The sequence below is a fragment of the Aspergillus neoniger genome (assembly GCF_003184625.1).
Source record: "Aspergillus neoniger CBS 115656 unplaced genomic scaffold BO87scaffold_12, whole genome shotgun sequence".
In the NCBI taxonomy this organism is placed as follows: Eukaryota; Fungi; Ascomycota; class Eurotiomycetes; order Eurotiales; family Aspergillaceae; genus Aspergillus; species Aspergillus neoniger.
In genome coordinates this window covers 554,375-572,763 of record NW_020291140.1, presented here as the reverse complement: position 1 = coordinate 572,763, position 18,389 = coordinate 554,375, and the positions used below count along the sequence as shown (strand labels likewise).

Below are 18,389 nucleotides of genomic sequence, written 5' to 3'. Positions count from 1 at the left end.
CTGAAAAGAACTTACCATATTGGGCGTGACTATCTAGGTACAACCAGGAATTCGTGTAGCAACTGGAGACCAGTTAGTATGCAGGAGCCACTGGCCTGATGGTGGCCTGAGGAATGAAGTCTAAGGGTAGCTACGAGGCGGTCATTAAGGCGGTGAACGCAGCCTAGGCAGCTACGTCGATAGATCGGGCCAAATGATGCGGCCGTCGGTGACCTTTGCGATAGATCATCTCACCCGCACATCCCACCCTGCCGGCTTGCATACTGCTGTTTTGATTTGCAGATTGCCCTTCATACTGCTGAGTGGCTGATCTTGCTGGATCACCATCTATGAACTTGAACGAAGCCGTTTCCTGACACCCGCGGACGCCTACACCTCAAAGACCCGCTTGTTCTCCACTTCGCCTCTACCTGTGCGGCGTTATCACACCTGATTTACTGCATTTCAACGTCAGGAGTTTCGTGGATACTCGACTACACTTCCGGAGGCTACGGACCGAACACATCTCTTCATTCGATTTGCTCTTGGCCCCACACATCGTTCTATATTACCTCGCGTGTCAGTAGCCGAAAGCCGCACGGAATTGACGACATGGATTACACGCAGTCAGACCCTTTCTATGGGGCTGTTCCAGCTCAAAGTGCTGGGTCAGTCACTGGTGCCGGGGGCGTGGACTTAGAGTCTTTGGGTGGAAATGTAGCAGGTCCTCTGGTGAAAGTTGATGGTATGTTGGCTCTGTTGGATTGATCCAAAGGAACAGCGATGAATAACTCTCATTTTCTAGATCCGCCTAAGTTTGAACTCGAGTCATATATTGCGAACTACACCGGTACGTTACGCCTTAGATCACACGCGCTCCTTGCTGTGGCTAACCCCGCTTCTTTCTCCTAGGCCGAACCAGATTCAATCGACTGTTCCTCATAGGCACATGCTCCACTTATCTCTCTGTCGAGGCATTGAAGGCCGCAGTTGCAGAAGCCAAGGGCGGCAGGGATGTTTCCAGATACGAAAATGCAGTTCGGGCACTTGCCGAAGTTGCACCCGGTGACCCTGAGGCAACGCTTGATACAAACTGGGTGGATCATATGAAGAAGTCTGTCAAGGCGGAAACAGATCGACTAGAACACGAGCTCAGAGGCTATAAGAACAACCTGATCAAAGAGAGCATAAGGGTACGTTAAGATGGCTCTGGTGAGGTGACTGGAAACTGTTTCCTGACTGCTTATAGATGGGCAACGAAGACCTCGGGCAACATTACAATCAGATAGGTGACCTTGTGTCGGCTTCCAAAGCATACTCTCGTATGAGGGACTATTGTACCACACCAACGCACATTGCGTCGATGCTGTTCAAGATTATTAATGTCGCAATTGAGCGCGGCGACTGGCTCAGTGTGCAGACGAATGTGCACCGGCTACGCAACCTGCAATCGAAGCAAGAGGAGCAAGCCAAAAACGAGCCCAAGATGTCTGCTGCGCTGGGCCTTTCCCAGCTACACTCTGGTGCATATGTGGATGCTGCGAACAGCTTCTTGGCCACCGATCCGAGCTTAGGAGACTCTTACAACGAAGTACTCACCTCAAACGACGTTGCAGTATACGGTGGGCTCTGCGCCCTGGCATCAATGGACCGCAATGAGCTACAACGTCGCGTCCTCGACAACAATTCATTCCGCAACTTCCTTGAGCTGGAGCCGCACATCCGCCGGGCGATCTCATTCTTCTGCAACTCTAAATTCAGAGCCTGTCTCGAGATCCTAGAAGCCTACAAGGCCGACTACCTCCTCGACGTCCACCTACAGCGTCATGTGAAGACACTGTTTACGCGCATCCGCACCAAGTCCATCCAACAGTATCTCGTACCCTTCAGCCGCGTGACCCTCGAATCCATGACGAAAATGTTCGCCCCGGGAGTCATAGGCGGCCAAGCCGACCCCACAGACTCCAATTCTCCCTTCGTGCAGGAGCTCATCGAACTGATTCAGGATGGCACCCTCGACGCGCGCATCGACTTGGAAAAGAAGGTGCTGGTCTCCAACCAGGTCAACTTGCGCACCGACGTCCAGCGGTCCATCCTGGATAGCTTGGATAATTACATCCGTGAAGCACATATTCGCGTTCTGCGGACTAATATTATCCAAGCTGGACTGGAGGTCCGTTCAGACGAGCGACGGCCGAGAGATGACCGGGGAAAGGGTGGGGATACCTTTGGCAATTTCCTTCCGCGCGGTCCGGGGGTCATGTAATGCTACTAGCCAGTTAGCCAGCCAGCCAGTCAGCTGATGAATGAGATACGACAAAGATTATCAAATTACCATTAGCTATTTGAGGTACTTCCTCTCGTACAACAACGTTGGATGGGTTCACGTAATGTGATGAAGTAGAGTACCCGATTTTTTTTTTTTTTTTCAGACAGACATGTATGTAGTACTAGTTTCTTGAAGAAACGCTGTGGTTGTAGTGTGGAAGATTGATTGGCTCCTATTCGCTTGGTTGGAAACAGATAAAGACATGGACTTTTAGATCATTCTGATCCCGAGAAACATCAAGTCATCCATTGAATAGAGAGTCATCCTGTCATTTCAAGAAAAAAAACCCATTTAGTGTTATGAATTCTTCATTTCCCTGTGTGTATATGGTATGTAGTAAGAAACACATGCAAGGTGTTCAAACTGTCTATAATTGGTGGATGAGTAGTTGAAAGAAGTCTTGAGACACGCTTATAGTAAGTAGTACTATCTAGAACCTCTTCCCTGATATTATCAAAGTATATCTGCTACAAAGTGTAAACATATCTCAACTCGGATGGTATCAATTGACATGACAATAATATTGAGTGATTAGGATCATAATAAACACATCAATAAGGGTAGTAATAGTAGTAGTAAATAGATAGACATATAGAATATAAAAAAATAAAAAAAGGAAACCCCATTCTTCACTTGTGGTACATGATCATCAATCCACCACGCCTCATTTTCCCATCCAGCTTGCGCGCAGTTCTAAATGCAGGGTTTATATGCTGACATTGTGTAGTGTATGTTGTATATCCTTTTCTGATATACCATAACCACTTTGCTTCCTTTTACGGAAAAACTCACGTCTCTACTTCCACGGCTCATAGATAAATGGCCAGCTTAAGCCATAGCGAGAGCAACCATCATGGCAGCACCACCAGCAACCCACTGGCTAGCGCCAGTAGCGAACGCACCGCTGTCACTGGTGGTAGTAGCAGCGCCGGTAGAGGCGGCGGAAGAAGAGCCAGAGGCATTACCGGTAGCAGAGGCGGTGGAGGCACCACCGGTAGCAGTGCCAGTGGCAGAGGCAGTAGAAGTGATGGTGATGGGGACCTTGTTGAGCTGGGCGGTGGTAACACCGCTGGAGGAGGAAGTCTGGGTGTCAATGTTGTAGGTGAAGGCGCAAGAAGCGACAGTGGTGCCGGTGAAGGAGCAGGTAGCCTGTTCGGAGCTGTTGTTTTGTGTGGTAAGTATACAGACAGATATTATATGGAGTTGTGGGGGCCAGGCATGTGGGTTAGCTTACAATTGGTTACCGGAGGAAGTGAAGGCCCATGTGCTGCTGCCGACCGTCAGGGTCTCGCCGCTGTCGGGGATGTTGCAGCTGTCGTTGAAGTCATCGTCATCGTCATCGTCAGAGCTGGAGGCGGTGGTAGCACGCTTGACGACGGCGGCGCTGGTGGTTGCGGCGGTGGCAGCGGGAGCGCTGGTCACGGAGCCGCTGGCTGTCGCCGGGCAGTTGATGACCAGAGTGGTGAGGCTGCCGCCGGTCTATTTGAGAGTTAGATCTGAGGAAGCATACGATGGTGGGAAGAAGGGGTGTTTGGAGAAGACGTACGGTTCCAATCAGCTTGGCGTTGTAGTTCTCGCCGCTGGCGGAGGAGGGCCAGAGGACCGAGACGACATCGTCAGCGACGACGGTGGAGGCAGTGGCCAGGAGAGCCAGAGAGGTAGTCAATTGGAGACGCATGATGTGTGATTATATGGTTGAATTAGGGAGGAGGGTATCTAGGGCTGTATGGATGAAGACTTAGAGACAATGAGGACTTGGGAGAAAGAGGAGAGAAAGAAGGATAAGAGTTGATTTGGATTGAGATTGTCTTGGAACATGTTCGCTGGGCATGACGAGGTAAATAAAGGCCCGTCAGGATGGGGTCCAGGGCCATGGGGGCGAAATCCATTTTTTCCTCTCCCCTGGCGTGTTGGAAGGCAGACGGGCAAATGGCGGCGAGGCTGAGAGGGTTGGAGATGGACAGGGTCTGGCATCAAGCGCTGTTGGGGGCGCAGTCAAACATCGCAGTGCAATTGCCCAATTGGCCATAGCCAGGAAGCAGACCCTCTCGCACTAATGGGCGCTGAGAAACTAACAACACAGCCTAGAGAAGAACCTGTAAGCGCTGACCGATGGAGGTTCTTGGATGTGGTGGTGGTGGATGTTGTCTGGTGGAACTGCTGATGGAGCCGGGGGAATTAGATGGATCGAGGATCTCCCTCAAGATCATGGCAAGAATTCTTCCACGCCCTCGAAAACCAAATAGTAATTTCGATTCATAGTACAAGAGTTTTTCTTTTGGTTCATTCTCACTTCTCCTGATCTCTCCGTGAAACGGAGGCACGGCAGCCAAACTGGGGCCAGACGTGGGGGCCGAATTTCTTCGTTTCAAAGCGCCGCAACAAACAAATACTCATGACTAGACTTGATGTTTAGTCGAACTGAGCCACGGTAGACTACAGGCGCCGGCTGCGGCTCATCGTTCACACTAAACAAATTTATACTAATTCTTTTAGCAGCCGGGCTACTGCGTTGAATCCTTGTCTCCTAGACAAAGAAACACATATCAATGGAGACGCTACTACACACCGAACCCAGCTGGTCCAGCGGATCGTGAGTGCCCAATGAATCCACTCACCAGGCCTGCCAGCAGCAATGCCCCATTGAACCCAGCCATGATGTAGAACGGTGCTCCCGACGACAGCACATCGAACAAGAGCCCACCCAGCTTGGTCAAGAGCAGGATACCCGCTCCACCGTACAGGGAATATACCCCAGCAATTGAGCCCTTCAGGTGCGAAAGATGCCGCTCTTTCCGGCCAGGACGATGGGCCACGAGAGGTCGGTCTTCTCCGTGCTCCTCTTCCTCGTCGTCGACTGGGTTGTTCTCGTTTTCCTCCTCATCCTCACCCTCATCTTCGCTGGGTTCACTCGGTGAACTCCACCAGTGATCTTCCATCCTACCTACCTCGCTCAAACTGAGAATACCGCTGCTCAGCACTGATAGACTGCAGACAATCGCCCCAATTTGGCTGATACCAACCAAGCCCATCACTACAAATACACCGGGGCTGCCATTCTCCCCACTGAATTCCGGGCTGGGCAGCAAGGCAAACGTGGTATAGCCCACAAGGCCGGCAAAGCAAGCTGCCAAAAGCGGCACGTGACGGCGCCGCGATCGCTCCGACAGATAGCCGAAGGCTGGCGCTGCAAGCAGCGCGACTAGCTGAGAAACCCCTGTCAAAATCGAAGCGAGCACATAGGCTTTATGGCATGACTTTTTTAGATCGCCAGGGTTCTCAGCCTCGCCATCTTGGTTCCCGCACAGCCCCGACATGCGATAATAGTGGTTAACAGCGAGCGGGATGAACAGCGAGATCCCCACGGACGACGCACGCGCCACGAACCCGCCGAAGTAGCCCAGAAATATATCTGAATTTCGGAATCCCAGGGCGAACGCGATTCCCAGCTGCTCGAGGTACGGCAATTGGAATTTGCGAGCATACGAACACGCCTCGCCGCTATCCGGCGTCCCGCGCCGACTTGCGGACCACAGCGAGCTCCATGACTTGCCCTCTTCTCCGGGGAGGTTTCTCAGCCCAAAGAAACAGAGGATACTGATGACTAGAGACACCACAGCCACGAGATAGTAGCTGCGCTGGATAGCTTCCGCAGGGGAAAGTCCTGATTGCTGAAAACGAGCTGGAAGGGGCAGGAAGATGACGAGAGCGACGAGCGCGCCACATCCCGCACACATGCCTACATATCCAGCCAGTCGGGAGGATGAGCTCTTACTCGTCCGGGGGTCTGATGTAGATTGATGCTGTGAGGATGAGTGTGAGCCGGCTACGGCTGGAAGAACTGCCGTGACCATTGTTGATACTGCGGCGCCTCCAAGACTGAACAACAGCCTTCCCAGGAGTAACTGGGGGTAGACATTTTTCGCCTGAACGAAGAGGACCAAGGCAAGCGCCACAATAGCATAGCCGGTAGTGCAGACCTGTGTAAAAGACACAATGTATGAGAAAATTTACAACAAGTGAACTGGTACTGGGGGGAGGGGGGAAATAGCAACGGGGTGAGCGCTTACATGACGGACGCCGATGCGATCCGACAGCACTCCCCACAAGGGGCAGGCGACCAGGGCAAGCAGTTCGTCGGCAAAGCCCAAGGTTCCGACCGCATCACCTTCTCCGTCACGGAGTCCAATTAATTCCGTGACGACAAATGAGATGGACGAGTTGATGAAGACCAGGAATGCAATCGAGAATGGACACACGCCAAGCAGGTAGGTCCATGTTTGCACGCGGCTGGCCGTGAATAGTGTCCGTGGAGAAGCCATTGGTGAGATAGTCTAGACAGGGAAAAGGAAGCCTTAGCTCATTTCCGGCTTGGATGGATGTCCAAACTAATGGAGCGGTTCTGTCGAGTTGCTTGAGCTTTATCCAGAGCCCGTCCAACAAATTATTTATACTGTCTGATTGATATGATCTGGACTTTCCGTCCATCGAAGCTGATAATCGGTGACCGATGACGGAGCTGTCAATCACACCGGATGCCGGCCAGCTCTCCGTCACCTGATCAAGTGGAGAGGAAGACGAGTAACACGTCAATAAGCAAAGTATAATAAGCTTCCAGAAGCTTCAGACTTTCTCTACATATAAGTCTGTAGATGATCTCGTGACCTGCATCTAGAAAGATCCCATCAATTCTTTTTCATAACTGTGGACTGATTAATATTCCAACTATCCAAGCATGGACAAGAATGAAGACCAAACGCCGAAAGAAGTAATGGAACAGTCAGCTGCCAAGGCGGTGACTCCAGGATTGGTAACATTACGCAGTACCAGGTACCGGGCGATACCGAGTAGTAGATTAGCTGTCCAGAACATCTCCATCCATTCATTCATCCATCCATTCTTCCCCCCATCCTGGCTCTTTTCTCCACGCGATCTTCTCTCCCCCTTAGTGATTACTGCTTATCCCCTTCTTCTAAAGCTCCCATCAATGATCTTTTAGAGAGCCCACCAGCCCAGCTGCTACGCCCTTGTTCATGAAAGCGGGCATTGCGCCCACCCTCCTCTCCCCGTCGCCATGAGATTGGCCGTGTATGCTGGGGTATGTTGCCCTCAGGTTGCTCCTTGTTGTAGATCCGGTCTGACTTGTCATCATAGGCCTCAGCTGCCCTGGCAACTGGCGTCTTCTTAAAAGCGCTGCATCAGAGAGCAAACTTCTATGCTGCATGCGTATACCTCTCGCAGAGCAGTGCAAATCTCATGGTAAGCTTTCCCCGCCCCGGGTTTCAACAGGCGCTCCCTCGGCGCTCCGAACATTGGACGCCTCACTCCTCTTTCAGGAATTCGCTAACATATTAATGATTAGATTTTGATGAACATTAGCCTGCTAGCGGTCGGCTTCTTTCTATTCTGGCTTCAGCGTCTCCTCTACGGACCTCTTCGACCTATAGAAACGGAACAGCTCTACGAGAAAGCATGGTTTGCCGTAACAGAGACATGCTTGGCGATGACGATTTTCAGAGGAGAGTTGGGCGGTTGGTTCCTGGTCATGTTCGTCTCTTTGCTAGTTGGAAAGGTCTGGGGTTGGATCGGCGAGGGTCGGGTCGAGTTTCTTGAGCAACAACCCCCAGCAAATCCGCGATTGTTCCACATCCGACTTGCAGCCTCGCTGCTCCTTTCAGTTCTCTTCAACTCGCTTATGCTGAGATACTGCGTTCGCACCGTTCTTGAACAGGCACGGCCCGATATGATGGTCATGTTCGGCTTCGAATTCGCCGTTCTCACCATCCTCTCCAGCTCGACTGCTGCCCGCTACGTCATTTCATTGGTCGAGATCTACATCACCCATCTCCAAATGAAGGCTAAGATTAAGGAGCGCCGTCGCGAAATCAGAGATGCTAGGGAGGAGTCGCTGCGCCAGTACGCCGAGTCGGGAGAGACCGGGGCCACTCCCAACCTGCCGGATGAAAATGATATCGACGAGATGGAATTGGATGTACCTGGGTGGGAAGAAAAGGGCCGCTGGATCTTCTACCTCGACCTGCTTACCGATTTCCTCAAGCTCACAGTATATCTTACCTTTTTCGCGATCCTGTTTACATTCTACGGTCTCCCATTACATATTTTGCGCGACGTCGTCGTCACTATTCGGTCTTTCGGACGGCGCATCATGGATTTCGTGCGTTACCGCAACGCTACTCGCGATATGAACGAACGCTATCCCGATGCCACCGCCGAGGAAGTCGCACGCGAGGAGGTTTGTATCATTTGTCGCGAGGAAATGACCCATTGGCAGCAGCCGGCGGGCGCGCAACAGCGAAACCGGGTCTCTGAGAGGTTGCGCCCCAAGAAACTGCCTTGTGGTCACATTCTACACTTTGCCTGTCTTCGAAGCTGGCTTGAGAGACAACAGAACTGCCCCACCTGTCGACGCCCAGTTATTGCGCCACCCCGGGCCCGGGGGGCGGGCGATGGTGGTAACCCGAACAATGCTGGTGCTCAGAACATGGCCGCTGGCAACCAACCCAGAGATGGGCAAGCAGATGGACTACCAAGAGCGCGTGTTTACCAATTCGGGCCTTTCAGAATCGGTTTCGGTGCGGGCAGGGGTGACCTCTTCCACAACCTTCACCAGCAGATCCATCAAGGCAATGCGCCTGTGCCACAAGCTAACAATGTCAATGCTCCGAATGCCAGGCAGATTGGCTTCGGCTTCGGATTCGGACGGCCTCTCCCGGTCCCAGCGCCGCAGGCTGCCCCCAACCCTGCCTCAAACGTGGCCAACATGCAGACTCAGTTGCAGCAGATGGAGCAACAGATTGTCCGGGAAATTGAAACGTTGCGCGTCACTGCCGACCAGCTTCATCTGGTGCGGTTACTGCAGACGGAACTCCAGCGACTTCGCAATCTCCAGGCCAATCCCACTGTCCCACAAAGTATCGCTTTCCAGAATCCTCCGGCTGTCTCGTCCTCGACTTCTTCGGTTACCATGCGCCGTCAGTTCATCTCAGACCCACAGACACCCGCCATGAATGCTGGAGATAGTCGACTACCCGAGGGGCTGAGTCTCCCCGCGGGATGGTCTCTCATCCCCCTTCACTCCCCGGAGCAGGGCCCCAGTCAGCCGGCAGAACAACGCGCCACCCCTACTGTTCCTGAAACCGGAACAGCCCAAACGTCTGACCCTACATCAGACTCCCAGGTCCCTCCCCCAACAGCAACTGTTCCGGCTGCCAGTCAAGAAAGTGAGCCTGCGGCGGCCACCGAGCCCTCCACGTCCCAGGATCTGCCCAATTGGCAGTCGGGAGCAACGTCAACAGCCACGGGATCGGGCGTGGAATCACTCTCCCAACAGTGGACTGATTTAGCGCCCGAGACCCAGATGGACGGCGAGAGCACTACCGCCGACGACGTTGACGGCGCGAATCACGCCGAGGAATCAGACTCGGCCTCAAAGGGGAAAGCACGGGTAGCAACGGTGGAAGATATAGTTGACGATGAAACGTGATGATGGGTTTCCTTAACTCTTTCTCCTCTCTGCGAAATTCTTCTCCGCCATTTTGGTCTTTGCCTTTCCATACCTGGTGTCTCTATTTTGGCTTGATATATTACCATCTCATTTGGTGTTGACCCCATCTTATGGGGAAGTTGTCCATTTTACCGGCGTTTTTGAAGCGGCTCTCACTCATACCCCATTGCCTGTATGTTGAATTCCATGGAACTGTGGCTCATGCATGGTCATTTTCCCCTACTACACCAGTTCCGGTTTCATTCTACTCTTTGCTGCCACATTAGCCCCTTGTCCAGCGAATCAGGAGGGTCTCTAATAACCAGGTGTATATCTGTACATACTAGAAACATGATCGTGACAATTCCTTGGTTTTAATTTCAGTTCATTGTAGACTATTACGGAGTAAGGTAGACAGGATTGCATGAAGAAGGGTTGTACCCACCTTGGCTGGAAAAAGGGCGGATCTGAAGTTGCCAAGGGGTTACTCCATAGTTACTATAGTTAGCAGGTGCAACATAACATAGCGTCTGTCAGAACTCTGGCTAAGATTCTACTCCGTACTAGACTCCATCGACGTTTCTTCGATTTATCTAATCACCCAGACTATAAGCACCGTGCATCAGATCGATCACAAAAAATGTCTCGGGGGGCAAAATGCGATCCAGGGGCAACGACAGCCAGCCTCCAATCATAATTGCGGGCCAACATCCAACCTGCGCCCGTGGGGAACAAGCGTGAATTTCTCCGGGATGCAAAAGCAATTTGAAGAGTACCAGCCAATCCCGGTGGCCGGTAACCCTACAGGAAAAAAGGCTGGATTCCCGGTGCTGGATCACATCTGAACCTCTTGATCTGGTCTTTATACTTAATTCGAGGGAATTGGGCTCATTCGACAGGGCCCAAGATCGTCGTCATCAGCGCTGACGCCAGCTCCGCCGCCGCCCGCGTCTCCCACCCGCTCCTGCGCCATCTTTTTGCGTATGCCTCCTTCTAGCTGGCTTGTCCGACCAATCTGTTTTCCTCCTCCAGTCCCCAGTCGCATGAATTCGCCCTACGAACGGTCCTCGTTCCTCCCTGCCCCTCTCTCTTTGGCTCGTGGAACCTTCGACCGGCTGTGGCCGCGCATCTCGCCCTTCGGTTCTTGGAGTTTCGCGGGGATTTGACAACTGTTCCCGACTGTTGCAAGATCTCCAATTCCTATTCTTCCATGGCTTCTTTGTGTCTTCTGTAGCGTTTGGATATCAAGGTGGGTGAATTGTCCCGACTTTTGTTGCTAGGCCTAGATGCTGCTAGTCCTTGCGAGCAACTCTTTGGCCTGGCTTCGTACTATCTCAAACAAACCCTCATCGCATTCACGCAGTTGCTGATCGAGCGCTTTCGTCCAATCGCAGTTCATACTATCTTTATTCTTCGTCTCCTTTTCCGTACCAACATATCACGCTATCTTCCATGATTTCCTCGCGCCGGGCTGTGCCCCTGTTTGGCTTTGCCTTCATCCTTTTCATCCTCCTCGCTATCCGAAGCCTCTCGTCACAATGGGAACAAGCGACGCAGGTCGTCGGTTTGGGTGAACTAGCCTCGACCCCCTCTCCATCGCCGTCAGTACGCTTCAATGTTACTAGGGTGCACGAAGAGCCTGCGATTCGGACGCCGTATGCACCCAAGCCACAATTCGTCCCAGGCCTTCCCAAGCCCTCTGGGACAACGTACACAAAGACGCTCGTGGTGCCCAAGACTTCCGACGAAGATACCAGTTGGATGGAGGTTGAGCTTCCTGAGTGGCAAACAGCAGTCTATGCCGTCGATGACCCGTCAGCACCTCTGCATCCTCCGAAGAATAAGGGTCATGAGGTGATGGTCTACCTGAGCTACATCATCGAACATTATGACAGGCTTCCTGATGTTGTCGCTTTTATGCATTCGCATCAGTTCGCTTGGCACAATGATGACCTCTTTGCCGGAGATGCAGCTGATCTCCTGCGCCGTTTGAATCCCGCCTGGGTGGTCCGCCAGGGTTACGTGAATCTGCGATGCACGTGGAGTCCCGGTTGTCCGGCCTGGTTGCATCCGGGCACGCTGGTGGAGGATCAAACGAAGCAAGAGGAGGTTATGCTGGCCCGAGCCTGGGGAGAGATCTTCCCCGATGATCCGATCCCAGAAGTCCTCGCCCAACCCTGCTGCGCTCAATTCGCCGTATCGCGCGACCGTATTCATGCCATTCCGAGAGCCCGCTTCGTATATTTCCGCGACTGGATGCTCCGGACAGAGCTCAGCGACTACATCTCCGGTCGAATTTGGGAATACTTGTGGCATGTCGTCTTCACCGGAGAGAACGTTTACTGCATTAAGGAGCACATTTGTTACTGCGATGGATTTGGCATCTGCTTTGGCGGCGAGGATGAGTACGATGCATTCCGAGGCCACCATGCGAAGAAGTCTGAGCTCGAGGAGCAATTCAAAGGATGGAACGTTCGGGCCGACATGATCGAGCTGACGCGCATGAGCGGGACGCTGGGCGAGGAAAGCCACCTGAGTTTCCCGCAGCCAGGCGAGGATTTGACGCTCGCAGATCTGATCGACATGGAGGAGCTGCTCATCAATGAATTGGTGGTAAATGCTACGGAACGTGGCAAGGACCCCGAAGCACGCGCCCGCGAAGTCGGGAGACCCTGGAAGGAGGGCGATGGATTCTAAGTATTCTCCATTGAGAGTGCCTAGGATTTATTGACGATCATTGTCTTTTTGACTTTCTTTGTTCAAACCCCGACAGCTCATAACCCTCTCGGTTCCTGGCCGCGAGGGACTATATATCATCATCTTCATCTTCTTGTGTTCATATTTGACTTGTCTGGGGTTCAGGTGGCTTGCTGCGATGCCTGGTATAGATACGATTTTTGATTCCATTGTGTTTGATATGTTTTCTTGGCCTGCGATACTTGGATGATGTGCTGGGGTTTGTGCCAGATCTTGTGATATCCTTTGCAGCTAGGACCAGTTTGGCAGGCTCCAAATTGAATAATGAAAAGCATTTATATAACTGTCATATACAGCACATGTTGTGTAGTAATCATGCTATATGTTGATTAACTGCCTTTACTGACAGGATAGTGAATGCCTGATGATACTCTGGTATATATCACGTGACCCAGATCCACCGCGGCTAACTGGGTTGGGCAATGTGCAACGGCGTCTTCCCTGCAGAGTTTGCACTGTCTGCTCCTCCTTCAAACCAGCCAAACAGCGTCATCGGGTTAAACAGCTCCATCTATACAAACTATATCGCCGTCCTCGCCTGTTTGCGCGAGACCTTATTGTCTCTTGTTGACAGCTCCTGATCTGCTATTCACTCACGCGCCCGCTCGCCGTAGGCGACCGTGTTTTCCTCCCTGCCCGGGAGCACCGGGTGTCTTTTCTAGAAGCTGCGTTGTTTGGCGCTCTGTCAACAAGCACCGTCGACGCTCACCCGCACGCGACGGACGCTCCAAATCACGGTTCCCGAACTACGAGCTGACGATTCGCTGTTTCGGAGTGTTTACCTTACGTTCAGGTCCTGTTAATCGGGATTTGAAGCTTGTTTGCCACATAGGATCAACCAATCGAGCTTGTAACTGTCTGGAGTTGTGACGGCTTCGCCGCGCCGCACTTCTGTGTTATAACTCTATTATCTGCGTGACTCCCCTAATATCACTCTGCCTACGTACCTTTGAGTGGCTGTTCGTTTCACGCGTTCACGCGGCCCGAACTGAAATGGCATCGACCTCCAACTCAAACCATCAACATCCTCCGTCGACTTCGGCTGCCGAGTTCTCGACCAACCCGACCACCTCCGCTAATGTCGACCCTAATAATCACCTCGCAAATAGCGGATATGCGCCCAGTGAGAATCAACTAGCTGGATTGGTGGAGGCTGCTACAGCTGCTGCCGGCCAGGAAGTCTCCGACTGGGCTGCTGCTGCCGCTGTCGCTGCTGCGGCGGGGGCTGCGGGACTCCAGCATCACCTCGAATATGGTCCGGATACCCACATCGATGAGGATAGCTTTGCAGATGCAAGTTTCGGTGCTGGAATGGGACCGCAGCGGCACATGCGCGGACCGGGGTCTACCTCTATGAGTGAACATGGCCAGCCTTCCGGTGGACTGACCAGGGTGCCAACGAAGAAACGGAAGAGAAATGAGGATGCGCTGGATCCGGCGTTGACTGCGGGAGCTGCTGTCGGCCTTGCAGGCACTCACCACCCTCACCACCAACAGCAGCAGCAGCATCACCAGCATGCACATCACTATGGTGGGGAGGGTCTGGGTGTCGCGCCGTCGCAGTCTCTGTCCGAAGCTCGTGCTGTAGGTTTGCATTCCGCCGCTGCCTTGTTCCGTCAACCGTCGAGTAACAAGAAGTACACTCGTCCGCCGATGTCGAAGTTGTTTGCGTCGCTGGAGCTCTCCCCAGAGAATTTCTTGCATCTGCAGGCGGCGGCTAAAGCATATATGCTGGATGATCGCCACCCGGAGCGGCGCGACTGTGTTGGCCAGCGTGGAAAGGGAGACACCGAGATGGTTAAGTTGCGGTTGTGGAACTGCGTGCGCCACTTTCTTGAGGTCGAAGGCCACGGTGAGCGCTTCTTCGGGGAAAACGTGGTCAATGAGGGCATGGGGCCCAGGACATACATCTGGCCCCGAGACCAGCAAAAGATCATCTCCTTGGTTATTCCTTTGCTGCGCCGAATGGTCACCAATGAGCGACAGCGGCAGTACGCAGTGGAGACTAGAAAAGGAGGTGGCACCGAAGAGCGACGGAGACGCAAGACAGAGGACAGTCTGCAGAATCTGAACGCGACCACACCGACAGATGATCAACTCCACATGCATTCACACCACCATATTCCGGACGATTATGCTTCTGCACAGACCGGGTTGTCGGCACCACAACCGCAGCTCGGGACCGGGTCTCAGGTGGATCTGGGTCTCACGGATCTCTTGCTGGATGGGTACTCGACTGACTGGGACTCATTCTCAAAGTCATATGACATGTACAATCATAATTATGAGCTTGACAACCTGTGGTACATTTCGGGTCTCCAGCAACCGGATTGGCGTGGACTGGTCGCTGCGATTGACAGCCACTTCCAGGTCATTCACAACGGCGGTTATGACTGTCCGTCTCCATGTGAGGATGAGAACCTCCATCGCATCTTGAATGCAGATGTCACCTCGGACCTGCGTTGGCGTGTTGGCGGGAACTCAGAACGGCCTGCCAGAAATGAATTGTACGTCCCCAATATAACAGTTAGCAAATTGTGTACATTACTAACAACCCCATAGTGCCAGCAGCATCACCCGTGATATCTCGCGGATCATCCGAGACAGCCTAGCGACCCAGCACAATGTCCATCAATCACCCCACAGCCAGGCACCCGTGCCCCAGCCCCAGCCATTCCCTCCTCCGAATTTCCCACCTCTCCCCAGCGCTGTCTCTGGAAATGTCGGCTCTTCTCCGTCTCCTCCAACCAACGTCTCACTCCGAATCAACATCCTCCAAGACGGAAAACGCGCGCATCCCCGCTTCGACATCCCCGGAAGCCAATGTACCGATCTTGAAACCCTCAAGCAGCTCATCTCCCGCAAATTCGCCGGCCAACTGCCAGGCCTCTCTTCCGAGACCAACATGGACTGGGTCTCTCAACTCAACTGGAAATTCAAGGTCTGGCTCCCAGATGGACTGGCCCCGGTGCAAAACGACAACGAATGGGCAATGGCCCTCGTCTCAGCTAGCAATGTCGACTGGATGGATGGCGACCTACGAGTTCTGGTTGAATTAGACGGGATGGCGTCGGCTTCTTCTTGATCGAATTGGCGCTCATTGAATCATTTTCTGCGATATAACTTGTGTGTCATGGTTGTCGATTCTAGGTTGCTTTGATCTGCTTTGGTTGAGTTGGGATTGCGTGGAGTTTTTCGGAGACAAAGGCTCTTGTCCTTCTTGCTTTTGAGTTCGTTATCATACCCTGGTGCTGGTGGTTCTTGCATTGATGATATGCATTGCATGTGATGATGAGATATGATACTTTTCAGTTCTGATCCTGTTGAGAATTGGTTGGTTGGGGACGGGGACGGTTGGATGGATGGATGCTTGTTTGTGTATATGATTTCTTATGTTGGGTTAGGTCAGGTACTGAGCTGGACTGGATGTTACGGGGATGGTGGATGAGTTTATTGAAAGGTAATTAATGAAAATATGAATGTGTAAGATATTTCATTTATTATCGTCTTTTACCGGCTTCTTAGTTAGTTCAAGTAGTTGATACCTGTGTAGCAAGTGGTGGTAACTTACTGGCAAGTATATATTGCCTTCCCTGAATCAGTGTAGTCACAATCAACTGAACTTTAATAGTATCCTAAAATAATTATTATGTGCTAAACACTTACGGGACCTGTTCGTTCATAATGTATTGCCTAGAAGAAAGCTCAATAGTTACTAAGTGCTTGTTAGTTGCTGCTCAAGAAGTGTATAGTAATTGCGTAGTGGAAGGAATACCTTTCCTTTTCCTGGACATCCCTTTATTTTTCGAGTGTAGAACAGATAGTCTTATGGTGGTGACTAGCAGTAGTAGCTACTCTATCTGTGCTATATCCTAGTAGTATAGTGAGTAGCAGTGGTGGTATTTACTACTTAGAGGTAGTTACTAGTAGTCATTGGCATGCAGTATCAGTTAGTAGTCACAGGAGTAAGTAGTACTAGTTTGATAGGCTGAAGCAGCGAAAAGAAGCCTGGTTCGGTTGATAGTTAGTATATTCAATTTTCACTATGAATTATTATCTGATATCAGGGTGAAGATGTATATTATTACTGGTATATGGCTACAGATGCTCGAATTAATTGTACTGGTATAAAAGTGCATGAATGTCTGGCGACTCCCTAACTACCAGTCCAAAAGCTAGGTATATTCACGGATGCGGTAATTTGTCATTGATTAGCGTTGATTCGTTACATGGGTGACTTTAATATGCCTAAAGTCTAATGGTAAGGCTAGCTGCGGCTAATCACACCGGTATTGAATCATCGAGCATATAACTGCACTCTGGTGATTCATGCGCAGTGGTGATGCCAGATGTCAGGAGTCTGTTCCTGACAGAAACCCAAGTAACTTCGGTGATATAGAGGTCCTGGGCTCTTGCAGCTCCCTTGGGTTTGTTCATTTCGTCATAAGTATACTGTCAGTCGCACCAGCAAGCTGACGGCCTGACCGGCACAAGGCCCCTAGAGTCAGCCTGCAGACGATAGGCGAGGAATGTGGATCCGCGAGCAACCTGGGCAATCGACAAGCGCGCCCTTGCTCCGCTGTAGCACATAAGGTTCCCTCAGCTGAACTCGCTCAAGCTCCGGCAGACTCCAACCGAGCCTTCTTGGCCCGGCGCTTCATTTCGCGCTTGGACAGCGGTTTCTCCGCCTCTTCGCCCGTTGGCTCTGACCCCACCGATGCTTTTCTCTTCAAGTTATCGCCCGTGGCCTCCTGGGTCTTCTTCTGAAACGGTACGTTCGCTTTCGTCTTAGTCACTCCCCCTGCCACGATATCAATGATCCCTCGCCAACTGGTCCGCTTCAGCTTGGCCAAGGCGGTCACTTTCCGGGCCTCCTCGCAGATCGCCTCTTTGCCACGCTCCTGCGAAAGACCCCAAACGCATGCCAGGTTGATCACATCCCATGGTGCCCGAACAGCCAGAGCTCGCTGCGCCTCACTCGAAATGATGATTCCCCGGCCGCGCGTGGCTCGTATCAACGACATCGCATTCCCGATTAGGTTGCGGCGAGCGTCAAGTCCGCTCCCGGTGATTCCTGGTCCATAGCAGATCTCAAATCGAACCCCACGTGATATAGCAGCGGAAACCATCTTGAACTTGAAGTGGAAGGGTAGTCGTATGGAGAAATCCAGCGAGATGATATCACACTCGAGGTTGGTGCATGCATTTAGGAGCGCCTTTTCATTGGTGGGCCTCATTGCGACGAGATCATAAACCTGAGTCAGGCTGGCAAGTCGCTGGTTCTGCGCAGGGTCGGAGAGGGTCAGGTTCAGGCGAGTGAGGAGCGTCAGGCCCTTGGGAACATTCTTTGGCGCTGGTGGGGGAGTAGGGTTTGAGGGGAGTTTTCCAGTAATAGATTGGGATAGGGCAACGGTGGTGTAACCAACTGGTCGTCAGGTCAGCGCTTCATGTGGCCGTGGAGGGGGAGGGACTGCTCGATGATCGGGTCTTGTGCCGAGGGGAGAAACATGACGCACGTTCTGCAAGAAAACTTAAGGTATTGGAGATCTCGGGATCATCCGAGGCATAGGGCAGATTGAGATCATAGAACATGATGCTGGCAGTTTGCGACGAGCTTAAAAAGCTCGAATGCGCCCGAGTGTACGTTGGAGACGGGCAGCAGAAGCAAAAGGATAGCGACCGCGTGCAAAAGAACTGTCCGAGAACGGCAATCGAGAATCGGCCGGGAATGCAGGTTATTCCGGGCCGGCAGGTGATCTAGCCTCCAACGAACGGGAGTCCCGTGACTGCAAAGGCGGAGCGAAACGCTCTTACTAGCCT

General features: G+C 52.2%; 6 protein-coding genes across 6 annotated transcripts; 3 read left to right on the top strand and 3 right to left on the bottom strand.

Moving 5' to 3' along the window:
- Positions 1-240: 240 nt before the first annotated feature.
- Positions 241-2,312, top strand: BO87DRAFT_332530 (COP9 signalosome complex subunit 1). Its single transcript, XM_025620369.1, has 4 exons — positions 241-724; positions 785-829; positions 892-1,172; positions 1,229-2,312. Exons 1-4 carry the CDS (start codon positions 592-594, stop codon positions 2,243-2,245), a joined length of 1,476 nt encoding a protein of 491 aa, XP_025480967.1. The 5' UTR covers positions 241-591; the 3' UTR covers positions 2,246-2,312.
- Positions 2,313-3,136: 824 nt separating this feature from the next.
- BO87DRAFT_385743 (putative GPI anchored glycoprotein) lies at positions 3,137-3,986 on the bottom strand (the record flags this gene model as incomplete). The annotated part of the gene is made up of 3 exons (XM_025624735.1): positions 3,137-3,467; positions 3,543-3,787; positions 3,855-3,986. 3 exons carry the CDS (start codon positions 3,984-3,986, stop codon positions 3,137-3,139), a joined length of 708 nt encoding a protein of 235 aa, XP_025480966.1.
- A 589-nt stretch (positions 3,987-4,575) lies between these two features.
- BO87DRAFT_30478 (putative MFS transporter) lies at positions 4,576-6,836 on the bottom strand. Its single transcript, XM_025619295.1, has 2 exons — positions 6,379-6,836; positions 4,576-6,288 (listed from the first exon to the last, which is right to left on the bottom strand). The coding sequence occupies exons 1-2, from the start codon at positions 6,628-6,630 to the stop codon at positions 4,870-4,872; spliced, it is 1,671 nt and encodes a 556-aa protein (XP_025480965.1). The 5' UTR covers positions 6,631-6,836; the 3' UTR covers positions 4,576-4,869.
- A 186-nt stretch (positions 6,837-7,022) lies between these two features.
- hrdA (E3 ubiquitin-protein ligase HRD1) lies at positions 7,023-10,190 on the top strand. Its single transcript, XM_025620368.1, has 3 exons — positions 7,023-7,406; positions 7,463-7,567; positions 7,671-10,190. The coding sequence occupies exons 1-3, from the start codon at positions 7,383-7,385 to the stop codon at positions 9,810-9,812; spliced, it is 2,271 nt and encodes a 756-aa protein (XP_025480964.1). The 5' UTR covers positions 7,023-7,382; the 3' UTR covers positions 9,813-10,190.
- A 1,074-nt stretch (positions 10,191-11,264) lies between these two features.
- Positions 11,265-15,654, top strand: BO87DRAFT_396089 (DUF3431 domain-containing protein; the record flags this gene model as incomplete). Its single annotated transcript, XM_025625225.1, has 4 exons — positions 11,265-12,473; positions 12,866-12,870; positions 13,679-15,076; positions 15,132-15,654. The coding sequence occupies 4 exons, from the start codon at positions 11,265-11,267 to the stop codon at positions 15,652-15,654; spliced, it is 3,135 nt and encodes a 1,044-aa protein (XP_025480963.1).
- A 1,528-nt stretch (positions 15,655-17,182) lies between these two features.
- Positions 17,183-18,169, bottom strand: BO87DRAFT_405985 (ribonuclease P subunit p30 family protein; the record flags this gene model as incomplete). Its single annotated transcript, XM_025625970.1, has 2 exons — positions 18,086-18,169; positions 17,183-17,994 (listed from the first exon to the last, which is right to left on the bottom strand). The coding sequence occupies exons 1-2, from the start codon at positions 18,159-18,161 to the stop codon at positions 17,183-17,185; spliced, it is 888 nt and encodes a 295-aa protein (XP_025480962.1). The 5' UTR covers positions 18,162-18,169.
- Positions 18,170-18,389: the final 220 nt, after the last annotated feature.

What these genes read in the sequence shown, in the direction of transcription:
- BO87DRAFT_332530 (XM_025620369.1), top strand. Translation starts at nt 592, where the DNA reads ATGGATTACACGCAGTCAGACCCTTTCTATGGGGCTGTTCCAGCTCAA. An exon ending in TCCTCTGGTGAAAGTTGATG is followed by an intron (nt 725 to 784) that starts GTATGTTGGCTC and finishes CTCATTTTCTAG; the next exon opens with ATCCGCCTAAGTTTGAACTC. An exon ending in TGATCAAAGAGAGCATAAGG is followed by an intron (nt 1,173 to 1,228) that starts GTACGTTAAGAT and finishes GACTGCTTATAG; the next exon opens with ATGGGCAACGAAGACCTCGG.
- BO87DRAFT_30478 (XM_025619295.1), bottom strand. Translation starts at nt 6,630, where the DNA reads ATGGCTTCTCCACGGACACTATTCACGGCCAGCCGCGTGCAAACATGG. An exon ending in ATCGCATCGGCGTCCGTCAT is followed by an intron (nt 6,289 to 6,378) that starts GTAAGCGCTCAC and finishes TCTTTTACACAG; the next exon opens with GTCTGCACTACCGGCTATGC.
- hrdA (XM_025620368.1), top strand. Translation starts at nt 7,383, where the DNA reads ATGAGATTGGCCGTGTATGCTGGG. An exon ending in GATTGGCCGTGTATGCTGGG is followed by an intron (nt 7,407 to 7,462) that starts GTATGTTGCCCT and finishes TTGTCATCATAG; the next exon opens with GCCTCAGCTGCCCTGGCAAC. An exon ending in AGAGCAGTGCAAATCTCATG is followed by an intron (nt 7,568 to 7,670) that starts GTAAGCTTTCCC and finishes ATTAATGATTAG; the next exon opens with ATTTTGATGAACATTAGCCT.